This window comes from Cucumis melo, chromosome 9, assembly GCF_025177605.1.
Source record: "Cucumis melo cultivar AY chromosome 9, USDA_Cmelo_AY_1.0, whole genome shotgun sequence".
NCBI lineage: Eukaryota > Viridiplantae > Streptophyta > Magnoliopsida > Cucurbitales > Cucurbitaceae > Cucumis > Cucumis melo.
In genome coordinates this window covers 19112085-19131899 of record NC_066865.1, presented here as the reverse complement: position 1 = coordinate 19131899, position 19815 = coordinate 19112085, and the positions used below count along the sequence as shown (strand labels likewise).

The following is a 19815-nucleotide window of genomic DNA, read 5'->3' as shown; positions in this document are numbered from 1 at the left end:
TCGAATAGTAATAATAAGTTCACCACGTGACACTATGTGAAGACCTATAAAATTGATAAAAAGAGGATTAATAAATAGTTCCTACCAAGTAGTGCAAAATATTACTAAAATTGTGAAAAATCAAACTAAAGACTAAAGGGATGTTTGAGTCCCCAACTTTGAGTGAGTAGAGGAGTGAACTATTATAGTCCACTTAATGTTTGAGGTTCCCATTATAATAATTGATATTTGAAATTAATAGGTTCACATTAGTGATGTACCTAAAAAAAAGTGTCATATGACAAAATTTTATTGGATAATTGCTTGTGACGTTATACAAAGATAGATGCAACTTAGCACTCAAGTCTTTTTTTATTTCCAACTCAACAACCTAAAGCTCAAAGTATTTGCATATATAATACAAAATATAAAAGAATTTATAAATGTAGCAAAATTTAAATTTAGATATACCAAATTATTACTAATAGAAGCCTATTAGTGATGGACTATATATATGTTATAATTTACTTACAATGAATCGTGATAGACTAAGATAGACCACTATTCGTGACTATCTGTATCATGATAGATGCAACTAATAGTTCATCTTGGTCTATCGATAGTCTATCAGAAATAGGTTATAATATTTTATGATATATGTATACGCATATGTGATTATTGTTGATGTCCTAATTTGAGGAAAGAGAAAAAAAATTAGAAAGAAAGAGAGAGAGGAAAAAAGGGAATTGAAAAAGAAAAAGAAAAAGGGGCCCTAAAACATTAGAAGGTAATGTGATCGGGGGTGGTCAGGCAGCCCCATCTCTCTTCCCCCAATTATCTCCTTCTTTTTATCATATTATTAATTCATCCCTTTTCACTTCCATATAGCATTACCATATACACAAAAAAATTCCCTCTCTTTACATATATAATCTCTTCCCCTCCCTCCCTTTTTCTTCCCATTCTTCATCTTCTTCTCTTCTTCTTCATCATATGATTAATTATCTAAATGTTGAAACCTTCTTCTTCTTCTTCTTCCACACCCCTTCTTCCTCCTCCTCCTCCTCCTCCTCCCCCCAATTCCGACCAATATTCCATCACCACCAAACGAAAACGAAGACCCGCCGGCACTCCAGGTAATAACAAATAATATATTATTTAAACCATTATTTCAAATATTCGAATCAATTAATTAAACTATATTAAGTTAAATTAGATCCGGATGCGGAAGTGGTTTCTTTGTCCCCAAAGACGCTACTTGAATCGGATCGGTACGTATGTGAGATATGCAATCAAGGGTTTCAAAGAGATCAGAATCTACAGATGCATCGACGGCGCCACAAGGTGCCGTGGAAGTTGGTGAAGAGGGCGGAGGCGGAGAGTAGTAGTAGTAATGTTGTTGTGAAGAAAAAGGTGTTTGTTTGTCCAGAGCCTACGTGTCTACATCATCACCCTTGCCATGCGCTTGGTGATCTAGTTGGGATTAAGAAACACTTCCGGAGAAAGCATAGTAACCAAAAACAGTGGGTTTGTGACAAATGCTCTAAGGCTTACGCTGTTCATTCTGATTTCAAAGCTCACCTCAAAACTTGTGGCACTCGTGGCCACTCTTGTGATTGTGGTCGTGTCTTTTCCAGGTCCTCTCTCTCTCTTCAATTTCAAACTTATTTCCTAAAGTTAAGATAATTAACATGACTATCCATATTCAAAGTAGAAGGTTTAGTTTGATTCCTCATATTCACAATCGCTATAAATGGAAAGGTTGACAAGTCCGTAATTTTGTTGCTTCCTCATCGTTAATTGGAGCTTTGTTATCTCTTCCAGTGAATAGGTTCAAAACTTGATTTGATATAATATCAAATTTAATGGATAAACTAATCAGTTTGTGGTTGAGTTGACAGGTGATTTTGGATGACTCTCAATATAAAGGATTAAAATACATTTTCCTTTTTGTTCGTGTAAAACCTATCAATTATTATATTGTTTTAGGCTTGGAATTACTTTGATTTTCTTCTCTTTATATAAATGGAGGAATTAATATTGAAGGAATAAGGTAGTGGAAGTTTGATAATATAGTTTATTTATTCATTGTACTATTACATAGTATTTTTCCCATTTATGTAATAAGCAAAATTTCCCTTCTTGGTTTACTCTTTTTAGAGTGGAGAGTTTCATAGAGCATCAAGACACTTGCAATCTTCGCCATATGAGGTCCGATCAGTTGCAGTCGGCGGTGGTACGACCACCACCACCACCACCACTGTTATTGCAACCCTATAACTCACGAGCAGTATCTTACACCGGCGCCTCCACCAGCAACGATCATGCATTTCAAATGGCTAGTACTCCATTACGAGGGTTTCCAATTTTATCATCAAACTCAGATCGAAACATCAACATTAATTTACCCGATCGCCATGATCTCGAGCTCCATCTCTCTTCTCCAAGCTCAGCTTTTCTGAAGCTCTCAATTGGGTCGTCCAACAAGGAGCCAAGTGATGACCGTCAACTCGAGCTGGCGATCGCAGAGAAGGCATATGCGGATGAAGCAAGACGAGAGGCAAAACGACAGATCGAAATTGCCGAGGTCGAGTTTGCAAATGCAAAAATGATAAGACAGCAAGCTCAAGCGGAATTGGAGAAAGCAAGGATCTTGAAGGAAGAAGCTAGCCGGAAAATGAGCTCCACCATTATGGAAATCACTTGCCAAACTTGCCGGTTGCATTTTCACGTCAGCTCCGCCATGCCAGAGGAGACCTCACTCGCCATCAGCTACATGTCATCTGCTACGACAGAAGGTGATGGAGAGTAAATATATATTTAAACAGTCTTAAACAATGTGAACTGACAATTTTTTGAAGACAGTCATTTGATCGAAAGTCTCAGAAGTATTTTCGTTAAGGCAATCTTTCTAATAGCCATTTAGCTTATGGCTTGATCGAATTTTTGATCCGTAATCACATTGTTCTAGACTCTTTAATTTAAACAATATATATATGTCATGACTTTTCGAGACGAAACAAGTATTGGAGTTATTAATTTTTGAGGATTTGTGACATATGAAAGATGATGAATCGTCTCGTAAAATATGACACAAAGGTTGAACAATTGAATCAAGAGATAGGGACGTAGATTGGATTAAAATATGTGTAGGGTTTGGTTTTGTTGTTTGTGTGTATTTGTATTTGTATTTGTATTTTATTTTTTTTGTTGGGTTTCTTTTTAGACTCATGATTTTGTTGAATTATTGTATATGTGATATGATTATTGCAGTGTCTCGAGGGACGAAAAACTTGAGGTGTTAGGTTTTAATAATTTATGTTGGTTTTTAGCTGCAAAGAAAAATCCCATTATTTGAATTCTTCAAAAGTACAATAATAATATCAAAAGAATCACTCATTATTGTGTGTGAAGAAGAAACATTTCTTTACAGTACCCTTTTTCCATTACTATTTAATGTATTAACAGATGGTAAAGAATTTTTCATCCTTTCTCTATTTTTACCACAGTAAAACCTAGCTAACTTTCTTGAACTTCTTAATAGAAAGAAAGCCTAGCCCAAATAGTTGAAGGTAAAAAAAAATATGTTCTTCTTCAATTATCTGCATGTCTTAAATTAATCACCAATACATCATTTAATTACAAACTTCAAAAATATTTCCCTTTTCACTCCCTTGTAAGGTCGTCTCTACTACAATTTTATATAAACATATCTTCTTCTTCTATGTATATATATTTGAAGTGAGTAGACCACGGGAAAACATTAAAAGATTAATCAAAAATCACTTTTTTTTTCCGAAATTATTCGAGGAGGTTTCGATCGTGATAACGTACATGTGACTTACAATTTTGTACGGTTTAATGTATAATATAAAATAGTAAAGATACCATCTTTAAATTTGTAATGATTATTAGAGGATGTGATCCTTTTAATCCATATTCAAATGTGCTATTATTACACGTCTATAAACAAACACATAATTAGTAGTAGTCGAAATTTTTTTTTGTCATCCTCTAACTTGGGAGCACCCTTATATATCCACTCGAAGAGCTTAGATTTGGGAATACATCAAGGATATTTTATTCTAAACTCACACACGAAAATTAGAACTCAAGCCCTTAACAATAACGGATTCGTTCTTGAGGGTATTGAAAAGAGGATACTAAAAATAAATAGAGGAAAAGTGAGTGTGTTATTCCAAAAGGATAGATGATTGGACCCATATCATAAATGTAGGAAATGAATGAGTGTCTGAAGTATATGTAAACAGATATATGTATACATATATATTACTTGTTTTGGGGACCATTCTAAGTGTGTATTAAAAGGAATGAAGCTTTCAAACAAACAAAAAATAAAGGAAAAAGTTCTTGTGACCTTCTTTGTATGTTTATGTGTGATTTTTTTTTTAAAAAAGATAGATGTATATTATTATTATTATTATTATTATTATTATAAATATAATATGTGAGGCAATATATTTGATTTAATAAAGAAAAAAAGGAAAGAGAAATGTGTGAGGTCGTTTTCAATGCATTTGTGTTCCTTTGTAAAACGTAAATGCTTATTAAAAAAAAAAACCCACCATGTTTTTCAGTGCCACAGTTGCTTTTCCTCATGCTCAGGCAGTCGTCCCTCTCACTCTTCAAAACAAGAAAAAAAACACATCCATATGAATCCATGAGAAAGGGCACACACAGAGTATTTTTTTTTAAATAAAAATATAAGAACAATAATCTTATTGGTATTTTCCTTTTAAAAATGTTGCATATTTGGTTTTCGAATTTTGAATTAACTAGTTCTTGTAATCTTATTTCTTATCTTTAAAATTTGTATTTTATTTGCTTGTTGGGATTCTAAGTTTCAAATTTTTATATTTTTAATCTTCATTTTTAACGTCAATACTTAATTTTTAATTGATTGATGTCAGTGTTGTTTATTTGATTTAAGATAATTAGGCAATGGGATAATTTAAATTTTAATTTTAATAGTGATTACTTGCATTTTTTTTAATTTATTAATAAACATTAACACAAAAAAAAAAAAAAAAAATAAGTGTTTAGTAAAAACTTGAGGTTAAAAGTGTAAATCTTAAAATATAGATATGAAATTAAAACTTAAATACCAAGTTGCAATTTGTGATCGATTTTGTCCGCCTAAATATGGATAATTTAAACTGGGTCACACTCTAAAGACTAGTTTTAATGGTAAGTACGTACATAGAGTATAAATATTTTTTCAAGAAAGTGTTTCCAATTAGAGGTAACCAATGGGGGAGGGGGATTTGTAATGAAGATAGCAAATAAAGCAAAGAGAAAAATTGAGAAGATGTTCAATGACTTAAGAATCCTACCTAGGTTGGGTATGAATGGAATATTCCTACTTCAATTTGTTTAATCAAATTATCACCGGTCCTTAATAATGTTAAATTCCAACCAATTTAACAAGAGAACCTAACCAAATTTTCTTGAACTACAATTTTGGTACTATTCAACTGAATGAAAAGCATACATGTTGGATTTATCCTAATCACATTAAAATCTATGAAATGTTGGGTGACTAATCCACCAAGCTAATTATTTTATGTGGATTCAATTTTAAATTGGTTAGCTCACTGCTTATCTAATTGAATCGTAAGTAACTCAATTCATTGCCTCTAAAAAAATCTATACAATCAAGTGTCACATATATTAATTCTAAGCCTTAAACATATATCACGCAAGGAAAGAATAATATGTCTTGATCTAGATAAAACATAATGGAATCCGCCATACATCAAAATCATGATTCAAAAGCTCACAAGCAATAAAATAAGGAAAGAATCCTAAAGACTCAAGCTAGAAAATGTTACCTTAGCTTCTTATCCACATGCTGGATGATGAGGGTGTTTGAGTGCATAAAACTAGACTAAATGACTCAAGAAAAAAAAAAAAAATAGAGAGAGATCGAACAAAAGATCGGCTGGAATTGTAGATGAGTTTACCTAGACATGGGGAAAACTCATCTATAAAAATCGTCAAGGGGTCGTGTCGGGCCAGTGCTAGGGACAACTTCGCAAAGTTGACGGTTTGATATGTTCGAGAAAACTTCGTAGCGTTGTTACACTCTAACACAACGTCGAAGCGCCGTGTGCTTTCTGCTAAATAAGGATGACACTACTGCCTTTGTCAATATAGCTCTTTTTTGCACATTAACTTTGTTTTCACCTATTAATAATGCTCTAATTAATTTGACATCAACGCCAAATTTCTACCCTTGCTTAACTCATCACCCACAAAATAGCTAAATAAAAACATAAGACCATAGAATAATCCCGAATTAAGTAAGGTTTGATAATACATTTTCGGTGATATCAAAATGTAGGACTAAATTGAAATCAAACCTAGACTTAAAAACTAAACATCTGACAATTTGAAACCTAGAGACCAAATAAAAACCAAATCTTAAACCTAATATTCAAAAATGTATTTCTTTATATGATATATATATATATATATATATATATATATATATATATATATTTGAGAATATGATAAGATTGCTATTAAAAAAAATAATATTAATCTACACTATCAATTTAGCATTTTAGAGAACGTTTGAAATAGTTAGATTTGATATCTAAAGACGTAGATATAGTTTTAAAGAGTTGTCACCTGAAAATGAATGATACAATACAAGTTTAGCCTTTCAACTCTCTTAGTTAAAAGTATGCACTAAGTTTTTTATTTTCAATTGTGTTTAATAGTTTTCAAAATTTTAGAAATGTCAATTAATTTTCAATAACTTAATTTATGTCTAATGAGTTTTTGGTATGCGAGCAATTTCATATAAATTCAAATCTATTAAATATAAAGTTGAATTTTGAAGAGAACTTCTTGTTTAAAAAATATCATTAAGAGAGAATTATACAAAATTAAAATTTCATAAACTAAAGTCTATTGATTTCTTAATTAACAAAAAAGAATATTAAAGCAGAGGACTACAACTAATTTAAGGTTTTTAAGCTTCAAAAATTAGGAGAAAGAAAAAAACAATACTCACTCCCTTCAAACTCTACCTGTTGTGACTGTTTAAAACTCCAAAACCTATCAATTTTAAATGTTAATTTGTATTCGAGTCATTTTCAAATGTAACAAAAGTGAATCAAAATATTTGGTAAAAAGTTTAATTTCAGACGTAACAAAATTAAGTCAAAATATTTGTAAAATGATAAAATTTAAGATTTATTATTTGATAAACACTAATAAAGACTTCGATTAGCCTAGTAAGTGATATTGATAGATATTAATACTAATAAAGTCAATCAATATCTATCAAAACTTAAAATTTTGGTATATTTTATAAATATTTCAACAGTTTTATCAATTACATTAATTTTTCTCTTTACGATGTGATCAATTCTAACCATTTATGGGAGATTTGTATATATTTTCACTTGATTTTTAAACACTAGATGGATGTTTCGGTATCTATAAAAAATCAACTCACGATTATCTTAGTAAAATTATTATATGCTTCGAGAGAATTCTAGGGAAGTGACCAGAAAAGTTTTACATCAAAATATTGTTGCTATATATTTAATTTTAGATGAAAAATTCTTTATATATTGTCTAAATTGATTTAGTCATATGTAACCTTATTTAATGTATAACAATCCTTGAACTAAAGAAAATGAATTGAGTTCTCCTCTCTTAAAAATAAAAAAACTACATTATCATATGTATAAAATTTAAAAAGAAAAAAATTGGTGTGGGTAAATAGTAAATAGTGTAATTGTTGGTACTTGAAAGAAAGAAAAAGTAAGAGAAGTTGTGTGTAATTATATATATTGGTTTTTTTTTTCTTCTTCATGATTTTAACTCCAAGCACAGGTAAAAGGAATATATATATATATATATAGGAAACCATTAAAAAGAAAGAAAGAAAAAGAGAATTGAAAAGTGTTTCTCTTTTGAATTTACTTTGCTGGGACCATATGTTTCTTACCTTTTTTCATTTTCACCACATATTAAACTTTCCCTTTACATCATAGTCCTCTAGAATTTTCTTCCTCATCAACTTCCCTTCTTCTTCTTCTTCTTCTTCTTCTTCTTCTTGGACCCTTCATACCCACTAACTTCAAACTTTTTATACATACTTCCTTTTAAATTAATAAATATAACAAATAAACTAATAGTAAATATTAAAATATATGAACCAAATAATAGGATGTTCTTTTATATTGTGATATGATATGAATGCAACTTGTGTGTGGCTCCTACCATTCTTGTATTATTCAAGGGCATGGTTGAAAGATCTTTGTACACATATGTACCCAAAGAAGGATCAAGAGGTGCATGGATGGCATCACAATGAGAGGTTGACGCATCTTTAATTAACATATGTATTATGTCCCGATCCGATAGAAATACATTCATTCAAAATGAAATAAAATTATTCAATACGTCACAGAAAGTTAAAGAAAAGCTCTACACTCATACACAAAGAATTAGAAAAAAGCTCCACACAAGATAGCATAAATGGGAGGCTAGATGCGAAGGTCTTCAAGTTGAGTTAACCAAAGTAAAGATGTCATAATCACAAAAAAGATTTGATTTTGTTTTTCAGAGGATAGGTTGTTAACGATATAATATCATCTCATAAATGGACTATATGTGAACTTTTCTACATTTTGAAAGGTTTTTTTGTTACTTTCAAATCATATTCACTATAGAAAGTTCTTTTTGTTCTTATCGTTTTCTATATTTGAAAGGAATTTTGAAATTGTTAAAATTTACATACCACTTTAAAACCCATCTTTAGAAATTAACAAAACCAATTTATCATAAGTTTATACTTTGAAATAAGATTTTGAATATACTTTTGAAATCGATCATTTTCAATAAATTTTAAAATTATCTTTATAATGATTTTGAACTAAAAAAAAACTTTAACAATTTTATAATTACTCCCAAACACAATCTCATAGGTTTTGGTTATTTAAAAGTCATTATATAGCTAGGGTAGTTAAAGTTAAATATACTTGAAAATTTTGATATCAACTTTGGAGCTATTAAATGAATGATTTTGATTCATAAATTCAGTAGAAAAGTGACGGTGACAATTTTAAAAAAAAAAAAAAAGAAGAAGAAAGTTGTTAATTTGAACTATTTTGTAAAAGTTGAAAGGAAAAACTAAGAAAAGCTCTAAATTAAACTGTGGAAAACATATGCCCTTTAAATTTAATCATGAAGGCATTTAATTGTTGGGCACTACCTATGGTTTTAATTTCCAACTCTTAGGTTAAATGGACATTTTTGCCCTTCCATTGCACCAAAATGAAGGATAAATTGAAAGAAATAGATCAATGGTTATATATATATATATATATTAGGGAGAGAGATTGTTTATGATTAATTTTAATTTTTTTTGCCAAAGGTTTTATTGAGTTGAAGAACAAAAAGCTTGAGATTATGAAATAAACAAAACATAAACCATAAAAAGTAAGGATTAAACAAAAATTCAACCAAACCATGACTAACACTAACATGACTAATCATATTAACTTATTGTCCTATTGAGATAATTGATGAGAAGAGCAATAACTTCCACTAATGCATATCCTTAAGATGGTCGAAAATATAGTTATATGACAAAAAATAAATGGCCAACTTGTCATTTTAGCTTATATAGATTTTTTTTATTATTTTTAAAAAATTAGTACCTACCAATACTTTTACTTCAACGGAATATCTGTTTCAAAAATCAATTTCGAAATTTACGCTAAATTTTAAAATCTAAAAATCTAGATGTGAAACTATATTATAAAGCTATTAGTTTTTTCTTATTAAAAATTTCCCTAGATTTTGTTTTATAAAATAAATAATTATACAAAAAGGAATACATAATGAAATAATTAATTATAATTAAACAAGCACATATAGTACATACATTTGAAAGATAATTAAAACTAATAATATAATTAATCCTTTAGTTTAATGAGTTATATATTCTTTGAAGTTTCATGTTAATGAAAAGGGTTTTATAGATTTGATGTTTGTAATAATGGTGTTTTAGAAATCAATTATTTTGAGGAAGGTTGATTGGGTAGGAGGAAAATCTTCAACCTCATCAATTTTCCATCCTCCTTTTGAAGGAAAATCAATGATGGCTAAAGTAACTTGGAATCATATAAAGCAAATGACATTCAATATTTTCTTCTACCCAACATCTACACTAACTTTTCACCCTATGTATGCATGATGAATAAGGGATTGGTTAGGGGAAACTTTTAAGTAATATAATATTTATTTTGTGTCACAATCCACAACTATTTTAATTATTATAGTCTATTAATTATAGAAAATTTTGTTTTGGATATATATTAATATAGTCTGAGTTTGAGATGTAAATTATTTTAATATGAACAATAGTTTATGTTTTGAGTTGATTTTATTTTACTTTGAATTTAAGTTTTTTTCTACTACTTTTTTTTTTTATCATACCATCGTTAAAATTGAATTCAAAACTTGAAAATTAATAGAATTTTGGCCCTTAATTCAACTATTAATTAGTTTTATAATTTTTAAAATGGGTTTCACTCTTAATAAGTTAATTTTTTTCTTTAAGAAAACTAGATAGATATCTAAAAACAATCATTTTTCTATAGTTTCAGTTTAGAACTGTTGTGTTTAATTTTTGTTTATCTTCAAAAGTCAATTTATAAGATAAAAGGCAGAAGAAAATTAGGTATTGGGAAACCCCGAAGGCACCATGGGAACCTCCATCTATTCGCAAGGACAAGGAATGGAATTGGGACAACTATGGGAACAGAGAACTCAATCCTGCCCATCCACATATCTCTATACCCATTCTAATTTTCCATTTTATTTTGTTACTTCCCAACATTTTCAAATCTCCACCTCTAAAATTTCTCACATACAATTTCATTCTAGATTTTGAATTTCACAAAAAATAATTAAACTTGATGTAAAGTGAGACATTCAAATTTACGATCTGTTGGAGTGTGTGGTTTATAAATTATATATGCTTATGTTGAAGATCACAATTTGGACCTAGATTTAGGTAAGTATAGCAATTTTCATCTTCCATTTAGTTTTACCATTAGTTTTAATAAAACTTAAATCTTAAAATCTTAATAAACTTATTAGCTTAGTTCAAAAATAAAGTATATTCAATAACTTTGCCAAATTTCACAATTTTTTAATAAAAATTAATGTAATCAATTTTGTATCAAATATATCTATGTAATTCGTTAAAATCACATAAAAATTACCTTTTAAATTACTACTTTTTCAAGTTTAATGTTTTGGTTATCACATTATGTATTAGACTAGTTAAAAGTAATGAAAATTATTTGGATTACTAGTTTGAGGATTTTTTTTCTTTTTAAGTATAACTTAGAGGGAGAAGAATTGAACCAGAACCTCTCGTCGTCGGGAAGATAGAGAGAAATTAAAAAGAAAGAAAAATACATATTTTAATAATATAGTATTTCCATTTTGAAGTGCAACCCAAAAAATCTTTTTAGCATTTCAACCTCTATCCTCTAGAAAATGGAGATGGACTTCATTGTGGTCCAACACACTTTGCTTTTGAGAGCCCAATCTTTATCTATTCAGAAGGCCTTTATGTAGGCAGTTTACAATCTCTAGGAGCCCACCATTCACATGGCTTTGGTTTTGTTTTGTTTTGCTTTTGTTTTTGTTTTCTCTCTCTAGTTTTTCTCTTTCAATGTTTTTGGTTGATAAGATTTGTCAAAAACACTATCTTTCTTCAGTTCAATTGAGTTTGGGATTAGTCGGTTTCCATAATTTTAAACACCACATCCAAAGAAATTGAAAAAGAAGTTGAGAACTGAGATTTTCTATTAGTACCTTGAGTTTCCTTTGAAGATTACTGAATATTCTGTTTTATGATCTTAGCTTATTGGGTTTTCGGCTTGGCTTTATATGAAGAACGTTCTTGGTTCAAGTTTCTAGCTAAAGCTGCTTCAATGTTACTGATCACCTTTTTTTGATGAAATGCCTAGCTCAGTATCATTCAACTTTTTCATGTCTGAAAGTTTTGATCTTTTTTCTTTTTGTTATGAAACTGTAATACGATATCTTTTTTTCTATCAATAATCGAGTTGAGACAATGGTTATAGAAAAAGAAGAATAGGATACAAGTAACTCTTCACAGCTGAAAAACAAATGTTACAAAGCTTATCTTGGTAAAGGCTAGATCAGATTTAGTAAACAGAAAACCTGATTCAAGCACTGTTGCTGCTTCCATTGGTTGATCCGGGCATCAACTCTCGCAGCATTGTCACCACCTGCAACATGTTAGGCCTTTTGGAAGGAAACTCTTCTACACACCGAAGAGTTATCTCCAAATACCTAACCATTTCTTTAACCTCTTCTGCTTCTGATTCATCACTTGTTTTGGTTACTGACAGCAACTCCGGATCAATCACTTCCATTTGTTTTCCATCGTTTACTTTCATTTTGACCCATCCCACCAAGTTGGTGTCCCCAAAATCCTCCTTATCGGTTGGTCGTTTCCCTGTCAAAAGTTCTAAGAGGACGACGCCGAATGAATAAACGTCGCCTTTTGCTGTGCATCTGAAGCTTTGGTAGTATTCAGGAGGGACATAACCAGGAGTGCCTGCAAGTGTGCTTACACTCAGATGGGTGTCAAGAGCACTTATCAGCCTTGCCATTCCAAAATCCGAAACTCTTGCTTCTAAGTCATGGTCCAGGAGTACATTGCTGGACTTCATGTCTCTGTGTATTATGTGTGGAATGCAGTTGTGGTGTAGGAAACAAAGTCCTTTAGCAGCACCTCTGGCAATCTTTTTCCTTTCATCCCATGTTAGAATTCTTCGATCCTGCATCTTTGCTCTTCCATGAAGCATCTCTTCTAGGCTACCAAACTCCATAAACTCATACACTAGAAGCCTCTCCTCACCTATTTTACAGTAACCCAAAAGAGGTACTAAGTTTCCATGTTTGATCTTTCCTAAAGTTTCCATCTCCGCCATGAATTCACGATCTCCTTGGCAACTAAGACGTATCAATTTCTTGATTGCAACACTCGATCCATCCTTTAGTGTTGCTTTAAATACTTCACCGAACCCGCCACTCCCTATGAGACTTTCTGCTGAGAAGCCGTTAGTAGCTTCAATCAGTTGGGAGAACTTGAGCTTCCTTAGTTGTCTTTGGAAAGTTGCCACATTGATACTCAGGGGTTCTTTCTCTTTGTCAATTTTCCATGTAGTAGGGGCATGTATTGCTTGTAAACTATTAAGCATCTTCACTTCCTCTGCTTCTTTTCGTCTTGCACGCATGGCAATGGCCCATACAATCAAAATGCAGACACAGGCAATGGAAATTAGAACACCTAAAACAATACTGTTAACCCATGACCCGACTTCTGGCTTTGTTCTTCCTTTGCTAGCATCTCCATTAGGACTTGTCTGCTGGTCATCACTCTGGCATTCAGGCAAAGGAACTCCACAAAGTCCTGGATTGTTTGCATACTGACTTGCCGGCAGTGTACTAAGTTGTCCCCTTGATGGAATTCTCCCGGTTAGTTCATTGTAAGATAGATCAATTTGCACTAAGAATGATAAGTTTGAGAATGAATCTGGAATGTGACCCTGCAGTCTATTATGTGAGGCATCAAACACTCCTAAGTTCTTTAAGCGGCCAAAGGATTCCGGAATCTCCCCAGAAAGTTGGTTATGTGACAATTCGAGAACCTGCAAAGCAACCATATCTCCAAACTCTTCTGGTATTCTCCCACGAAGCTCATTGTAAGAAAGATCCAAATACTCCAAAGTTTGGTACTTCGTAAACAAACTGAGGACTGGACCGGAGTACAATCTAGTGAAATCACAGGTCTTTAATGTTGGTTCCTGCTGTAGTCTTTCAGGTCTGATTCCAGAAAACTCTAACAAGCCCCCAACTCCTTTACACGAATTCCCTACATTTCGAACGAACACTAGAGTGTTTCCAGAAAGAATCCCATTCAAGGATTTGGCTCCAAGCTGCCTCCCGAGTCTAGGTGGAATTTCTCCTGTAAGCTTGTTGCTGTTCAAATCCAACCAAACCAAAGTGCTGCAGTTTGCCAACTCCCCTGGTATCTGACCACTTAAGCTATTGTTCCCAAGTTGCAGAACAGCCAACCTTGACAAAAGACCAAACTCTTTTGGGACTTCGCCGGTGAGTTCATTACTCGTGAGCGAAATCCATTCAAGGTTGCTACAATCGAACAATTCAGTGGGAATTTCCCCACTTAAACGATTGTTATTTAGTATAACATCTTTCAAGCTTCTACACTTCCCCAATTCTGGTGGGATTTTCCCTTCTAAGCTATTAAACCATGCTATCAGCTGTTCAAGATTCTGAAGCCTTCCAAGCTCTGCAGGTATTGACCCGTTCAGATAGTTTAAACTAAAATCAATTGTCTTTAACTGTGTACATAGTGAGAGTTCAGGTGGGATTCCTCCTATGATGAGATTGTCTGGCATTTTCAGTTCTTGAAGTGACTCAGCACCTGGGCATATACCTGGTGGAATCAAACCAGAAATTCTATTGGAACTTAAGTCTACAAGCTGAAGTTTCTTGCAGTGAGATATGGATGAAGGCAATGGTCCAGAGATTTTGTTATTACTCAATAACAAGCTTTGTAAAGAGACAAGATTCTTGAAGATGGAATCTGGTAAAGGACCAGATATGTTGTTGTTTGAAAGATCCATAATTTGAAGCCAAGAGCAAGCAGAGAAGGAAGCAGGAATTACACCAGATATGTTGTTGTAACAAAGCTTTAGTTCTTGAAGTGAATTGCAAGCATTTCTCCAATCAGAAGGGAGCCAACCTGTGAGCTGATTACGAGATATATCAACCCTTTGTAAACTACTGAGTTCCCCTAAAGATCTTGGGATTTCCCCGCTGAGTAAATTGTCAGCCAAACCAAGTGTCTGCAGATTCGTGCAGTTTGAAATGGAACTCGGAATCGAACCGATGATTCGATTTGCTGAAAGATCAACCCGCAACAAAGAGTTGCAAGAATTCTCATCAATTCTCAATCCTGAGATCAACCCAGTTAGATTATTGTAAGAGATATCAAGATCTTGAAGCTTATTAGCATTCAAAAGAAGATTTTCAGGCAGATAGCTTGTCAAATTGTTGAATGAAAGATCCACAAACACAAGGTTTGGACACTTTGAGAAAAGATTCTCAGGCACACTACCTACAACTTTGGCAAGAGAAAGCTCAAGTTGTTGCAAATTATAAGGAAGCTGAAGCAAAGTAGTTGAGTTTATAGTGAAAGAATTTGTAGATAAATTCAAAGCCAACAACTTATCCATAGAAGACAGAGGATCAAAATAAACATTCCCTGTAAGACTACAGCCACTCAAATCAAGAGCAATCACTCGTTTAGATTGACATGAAACTCCATACCATGAACATGGATTGTTTTCAAGCTTCCAATTGGACAACACTCCATTGGGGTCCTTGTCAATCAAATTCTTGAACTTAAGAAGAGCTGCAACATCAGTTTTTATTGAAGTCGCACCCTCTTGTTCTGCTGAAGAAGCCAAAGCAGCAAATAAGATAAAGATCACTGGAAAAGCAAGAGAAGGAAGAGAAAACTGAAAGAAGTTTCTTTCCATTGGATTAAGAACCAAAATATTTCTTTTCTTCTGTGGAAAATTCAACAAAGAGCTGAGAAACATTGCAACAGAAAGGAAGAAGGATAAAAGTTAAAGGTAGTAGTGAAGATTTAGAAAAATATGTTTTGTGGTGAGCATGATGAGAAGGAGAGGGAAGCTTTAGAAAAAAGAAGCAAGCTGTTTGCTTTAGTCATTTATGAGTGATTTTTTGCAAAATGTAAAGGAGGGAAAAGTGGAAATGGAATATAAAAAATAAGGGAAAGAAGTTAGAAGAAAGTTGGTGATTGAATTTTCCTGATACAACTTCTGTAGTACAGCAAATGAAACAACCGTATCCTATATGAAGAGATATGTAGAAATAGACAGAAAGAAAAGGGTCGAGTTTACTTTTGGTCAAAAGGAATCGGACCCACCCACCCCACAAACAAAGGGTCTATCTTAAATTCTCAATCTTAGGATCGGCGCCTGCTTTAATAGACACAGTTGTTTTTCGCAATAAAAGAGACACAAACAGATGAGTGAATGATCCAAGATGTCAATTGTGTCAGTAAGGCGTGACTGTTAGAAGGGAATGTTTTAAGAAATCTTAAAGAAAGGGAATAGAAACTGGGAAAGTGGAGGCATATGGAATTTGGTGCTCCAAATTGGCCTATATCACAGCATCTTGTTATCTCGTGAGTGAACTATGTAAATCTTTTTAGTTATTTATTTCTTGCTTGTGGATTTTGTTTGTCATAAAACACAATTTTCATCAACAATACTGCATGGCCATATTATTCCAAGTAAAATTACTCTGTATATAAAAGTATCAAAGATTAAAAATTGGTGTATTTGTAGGGAAACCCTTGGAATCATGTGATATTTCATTTTGAGCCCACAAAAGCCTATGGCCCCAAGGCTACTTCATATCATCACTGTAGGTTCAATGACTTTTTATTTTTTATTTTTTAATATTGAAGAAGGATGTGAAGAAAAGGAAAGGGAAACAATGGGGTTTAAAGAAGAAAATGGTGGTGCAGTGTGGGACCAAATGCTGAAAATTTGGGAGAATCAATGATACAGTTCAATTGGTGAAAAAAATTCTCGCTAAAAAGAAAATTAAAAGAAAAAAAAAAGTAAAGAAATCACATTAAAAAAAGAAAACAAAGGAAGAAAAGGCCCCACCAAGGAACAACATGAATGCAGCTAGTGGTAATGGTATGGGGGTGGTAATGATGCTTTCAATTGCTCCATTGGCTTAGTTTTTATTTATTTATTTATTTTCCTTTCTTTTCCCTTTATGAGCAATTCTCTTCTAACTTCTAACTAATGAAGAGATGCCATATTTCACCATTTCCTCATGATGTGAATGCACTTTTTTTTACCAAAAAAAAAAAAAAAAAAAAGGCAATTTACCCGTAAAAACAATGAGAGACTAAAATATATCATAAAGTAAATTAATCACCTTCTTTCAAAAGTTGTAATATTATCTTTTAACTTTTCGTAAATGTTTCAAAAATACACTCAAAGTAGAAAAGAAAGTCGTTAAGATTTCAGATGAAAAATATGGCCTAGAATAATATAGCAATGACTGAGAATTGTGTATTGATCCATAATTTTGTTTTAGATAATTCAAGTAATAATTTAAACCTAAATTTTAAAATTTGTTCTATTCGAATTGTAGGGTTAAAAAATGTATGAAAGAACAATGGTAATATTGCAACATTTTAGAAAATATGAATATTTTTTCTACTTGACAAAAAAATATTTAAGTTGAATTGGTCTACATACTCTAAAACCAAGCTTCCTACTATAACTTTAAGGGCATGAATCAATCAAATTCATTATAGACATGAATGAAAAAAGCTGAGAAGAATGCAATTATATATGGTTGATGATAATAGAAGTTATAGGACAATGGTCCTAGGCAAGGGCAAGAATGAGTTCCTGATCCTCTTGCTTTGATTCTTGAAAAATACATAATTAATTAGTGTAAATGTTGAGATGTGGTTGAAGAAGGTAGGGGAGTGATATGATAAATGGTGATTGGGATATTGACCATGAAACAGAGTGGTAGAAATGGGTACGTAATTATTGGATATAAGATCTCAGTATCCAAGATGAAGATGGTGGCCCTTTTATTAATCATTTTGGCTTTGGGTCCATAATTTCAACTTTTTATTTCCTTTTCTTTGGGGATACAAACTGGATACTAATTCCCATTGCATTTATATAAATTCACATTGTATATGTATTGGATGAAAATTTTGGAAGGAATTATGAAACGTTTATTACAAATTAACTTTTTGACTGTTAAACGTTACAAAATTAATTTTTTGACCGTTAAGAATTAAATTGACCGTTTACAAAATTAATTTGTGACCGTTGTGAATATGACCGTTGGTAATCCGCCCACACTATAAATAAATCCCTCACTCTCATTCTCAAAACACACAACAAACAATTTTCTTTCAAATTCTCATTCTCTTAAAAATTTTCCGAGCTGTTCTTTTTTGAGTGTTTCAGTTTCACTTAGTTTTTGTGCAAAACTAATTGACGAAAAAGGGCTATTTTATCCTGGGGACGACGAGACATAATTCTGTTTGCACGATTCAGAGCAGAGCCGCGAAACGTCTTAAAGAGAGCGTGTTTCGCGACTCAACCTTTCACTAATTTAGTTTCTGTTTTGCAGTCCTTGTTCCTTTTAACAATCCGTTCAGTTTTTGCCTCGTTTCTTTCATCATTATTTTCCGGACTTGGACGATTTTTTGCATTGAAGATTGAAGTGCAACAACAATTTTAAGACGTTTCTTTTCTGCTGTGATGGCCAGACAAATCCAATCCGACTTGATGTCTTCTGATCTCAACCTTCCATTCCGTTTTGAAGGAGCATACTTCAAAAGGTGGAAACAAAAGATGTTATTTTTCCTCACGCTGAAGAAGGTGACCACTACTTGTACTGTTGAAAAGCCGAAGGTTTCAGAAAAAGATCCTACAAAAGAACAACTAAAGAATCTCGCCACCTGGACAGAAACTGACTTCATCTGTAAGAACCTAATTCTTAATGGTCTTACTGATGAACTATATGATTATTATAGTACCATGACTACTACAAAAGAAGTGTGGGGTGCACTACAAAAGAAGTACGATACTGAGGAAGCAGGATCGAAGAAGTACGTTGTCAGCCGATACCTGAGATATCAAATGACTGACGACAAATCCGTGGAGGCACAATCACATGAAATCCAGAAAATAGCCTACGAGATTATCAGTGAAGGTATGCCACTCGATGATCAATTTCAAGTTGCTGTTATTATTGATAAATTACCTCAATTATGGAAGGATTTCAAGAACACCCTAAGGCACAAAACCAAGGAGTTCTCGCTGGAAAGTCTAATCACGAGGCTAAGGATAGAGGAGAAAGCAAGGAAGCATGATAAAAAAGAAGAGGTGAACGCTATCCGCAGAAAGAAGCCCACTCCAGTTCTAAAATCGGACCTATAGTCGAAAAGAAACAAGATGAAACGAGGATCCAACAAACAAAATAACTCACAGTCCAGAAGTACGGTACAAATTGTTTGTTATAATTGTAATAAGCCTGGTCATTTACCTAGAAATTGTAGAAACAGGAGTCATCCTGCTGTGCAGGCGAACCTGATAGAAGATGAATTAGTAGCTATGATATCTGAAGTTAATGTGATTGGGGGGTCTGAAGGTTGGTGGCTAGACACCGGTGCATCCCGCCATGTCTGCCATGACCTTAGTCTTTTTAGAAAATATAATGAAGTTAAGGATAAGAATATCCTTCTAGGAGATCATCACACAACCAAGGTGGTCGGTATTGGAGAAGTAGAACTGAAATTCACATCCGCCAAGACGCTTGTGCTGAAGAAAGTTTTGCATACTTTAGAAATTAGAAAGAATTTGGGATTTTGAGAAATGTGCATATTGTAGTCAAGCTAAGATAATTAAAACCTCGCATAAGTCTGTAACTAGAGTAAAAGAGCCTTTAGAATTAATTCATTCTGACTTATGTGAATTTGATGACACTTTAACTTAGAAAAAGTAAAAGGTATGTAATTACCTTTATAGATGACTGTTCTGACTACACTTTTATTTATCTGCTTAAAAATAAAAGTGATGCCTATGAAATATTCAAAGTGTTTGTAATTGAAATAGAGAACCAGTTTAACAA

The 19815-nt window shown here is 32.5% G+C and overlaps 3 protein-coding genes across 4 annotated transcripts; 2 read left to right on the top strand and 1 right to left on the bottom strand.

The window, feature by feature from the left end:
* The first annotated feature begins 793 nt into the window (after positions 1-793).
* On the top strand, positions 794-3002 carry LOC103504214 (zinc finger protein SHOOT GRAVITROPISM 5). Its single transcript, XM_008468667.3, has 3 exons — positions 794-1115; positions 1196-1616; positions 2140-3002. Exons 1-3 carry the CDS (start codon positions 989-991, stop codon positions 2789-2791), a joined length of 1200 nt encoding a protein of 399 aa, XP_008466889.1. The 5' UTR covers positions 794-988; the 3' UTR covers positions 2792-3002.
* Positions 3003-12036: 9034 nt separating this feature from the next.
* Positions 12037-15942, bottom strand: LOC103504202 (serine/threonine-protein kinase BRI1-like 2). Of its 2 annotated transcripts, XM_051090367.1 has the most exons (2): positions 15430-15923; positions 12037-15055 (listed from the first exon to the last, which is right to left on the bottom strand). In XM_051090367.1, the coding sequence occupies exons 1-2, from the start codon at positions 15473-15475 to the stop codon at positions 12234-12236; spliced, it is 2868 nt and encodes a 955-aa protein (XP_050946324.1). In that variant the 5' UTR covers positions 15476-15923; the 3' UTR covers positions 12037-12233. The 2 variants fall into 2 exon arrangements, with proteins under 2 accessions (XP_050946324.1, XP_008466884.2); XM_008468662.3 differs by having other exon boundaries at positions 12037-15942.
* Positions 15943-18443: 2501 nt separating this feature from the next.
* Positions 18444-19556, top strand: LOC127150877 (uncharacterized). The gene is made up of 2 exons (XM_051089572.1): positions 18444-19103; positions 19218-19556. The coding sequence occupies exons 1-2, from the start codon at positions 18444-18446 to the stop codon at positions 19554-19556; spliced, it is 999 nt and encodes a 332-aa protein (XP_050945529.1).
* The last annotated feature ends 259 nt before the right edge of the window (positions 19557-19815 follow it).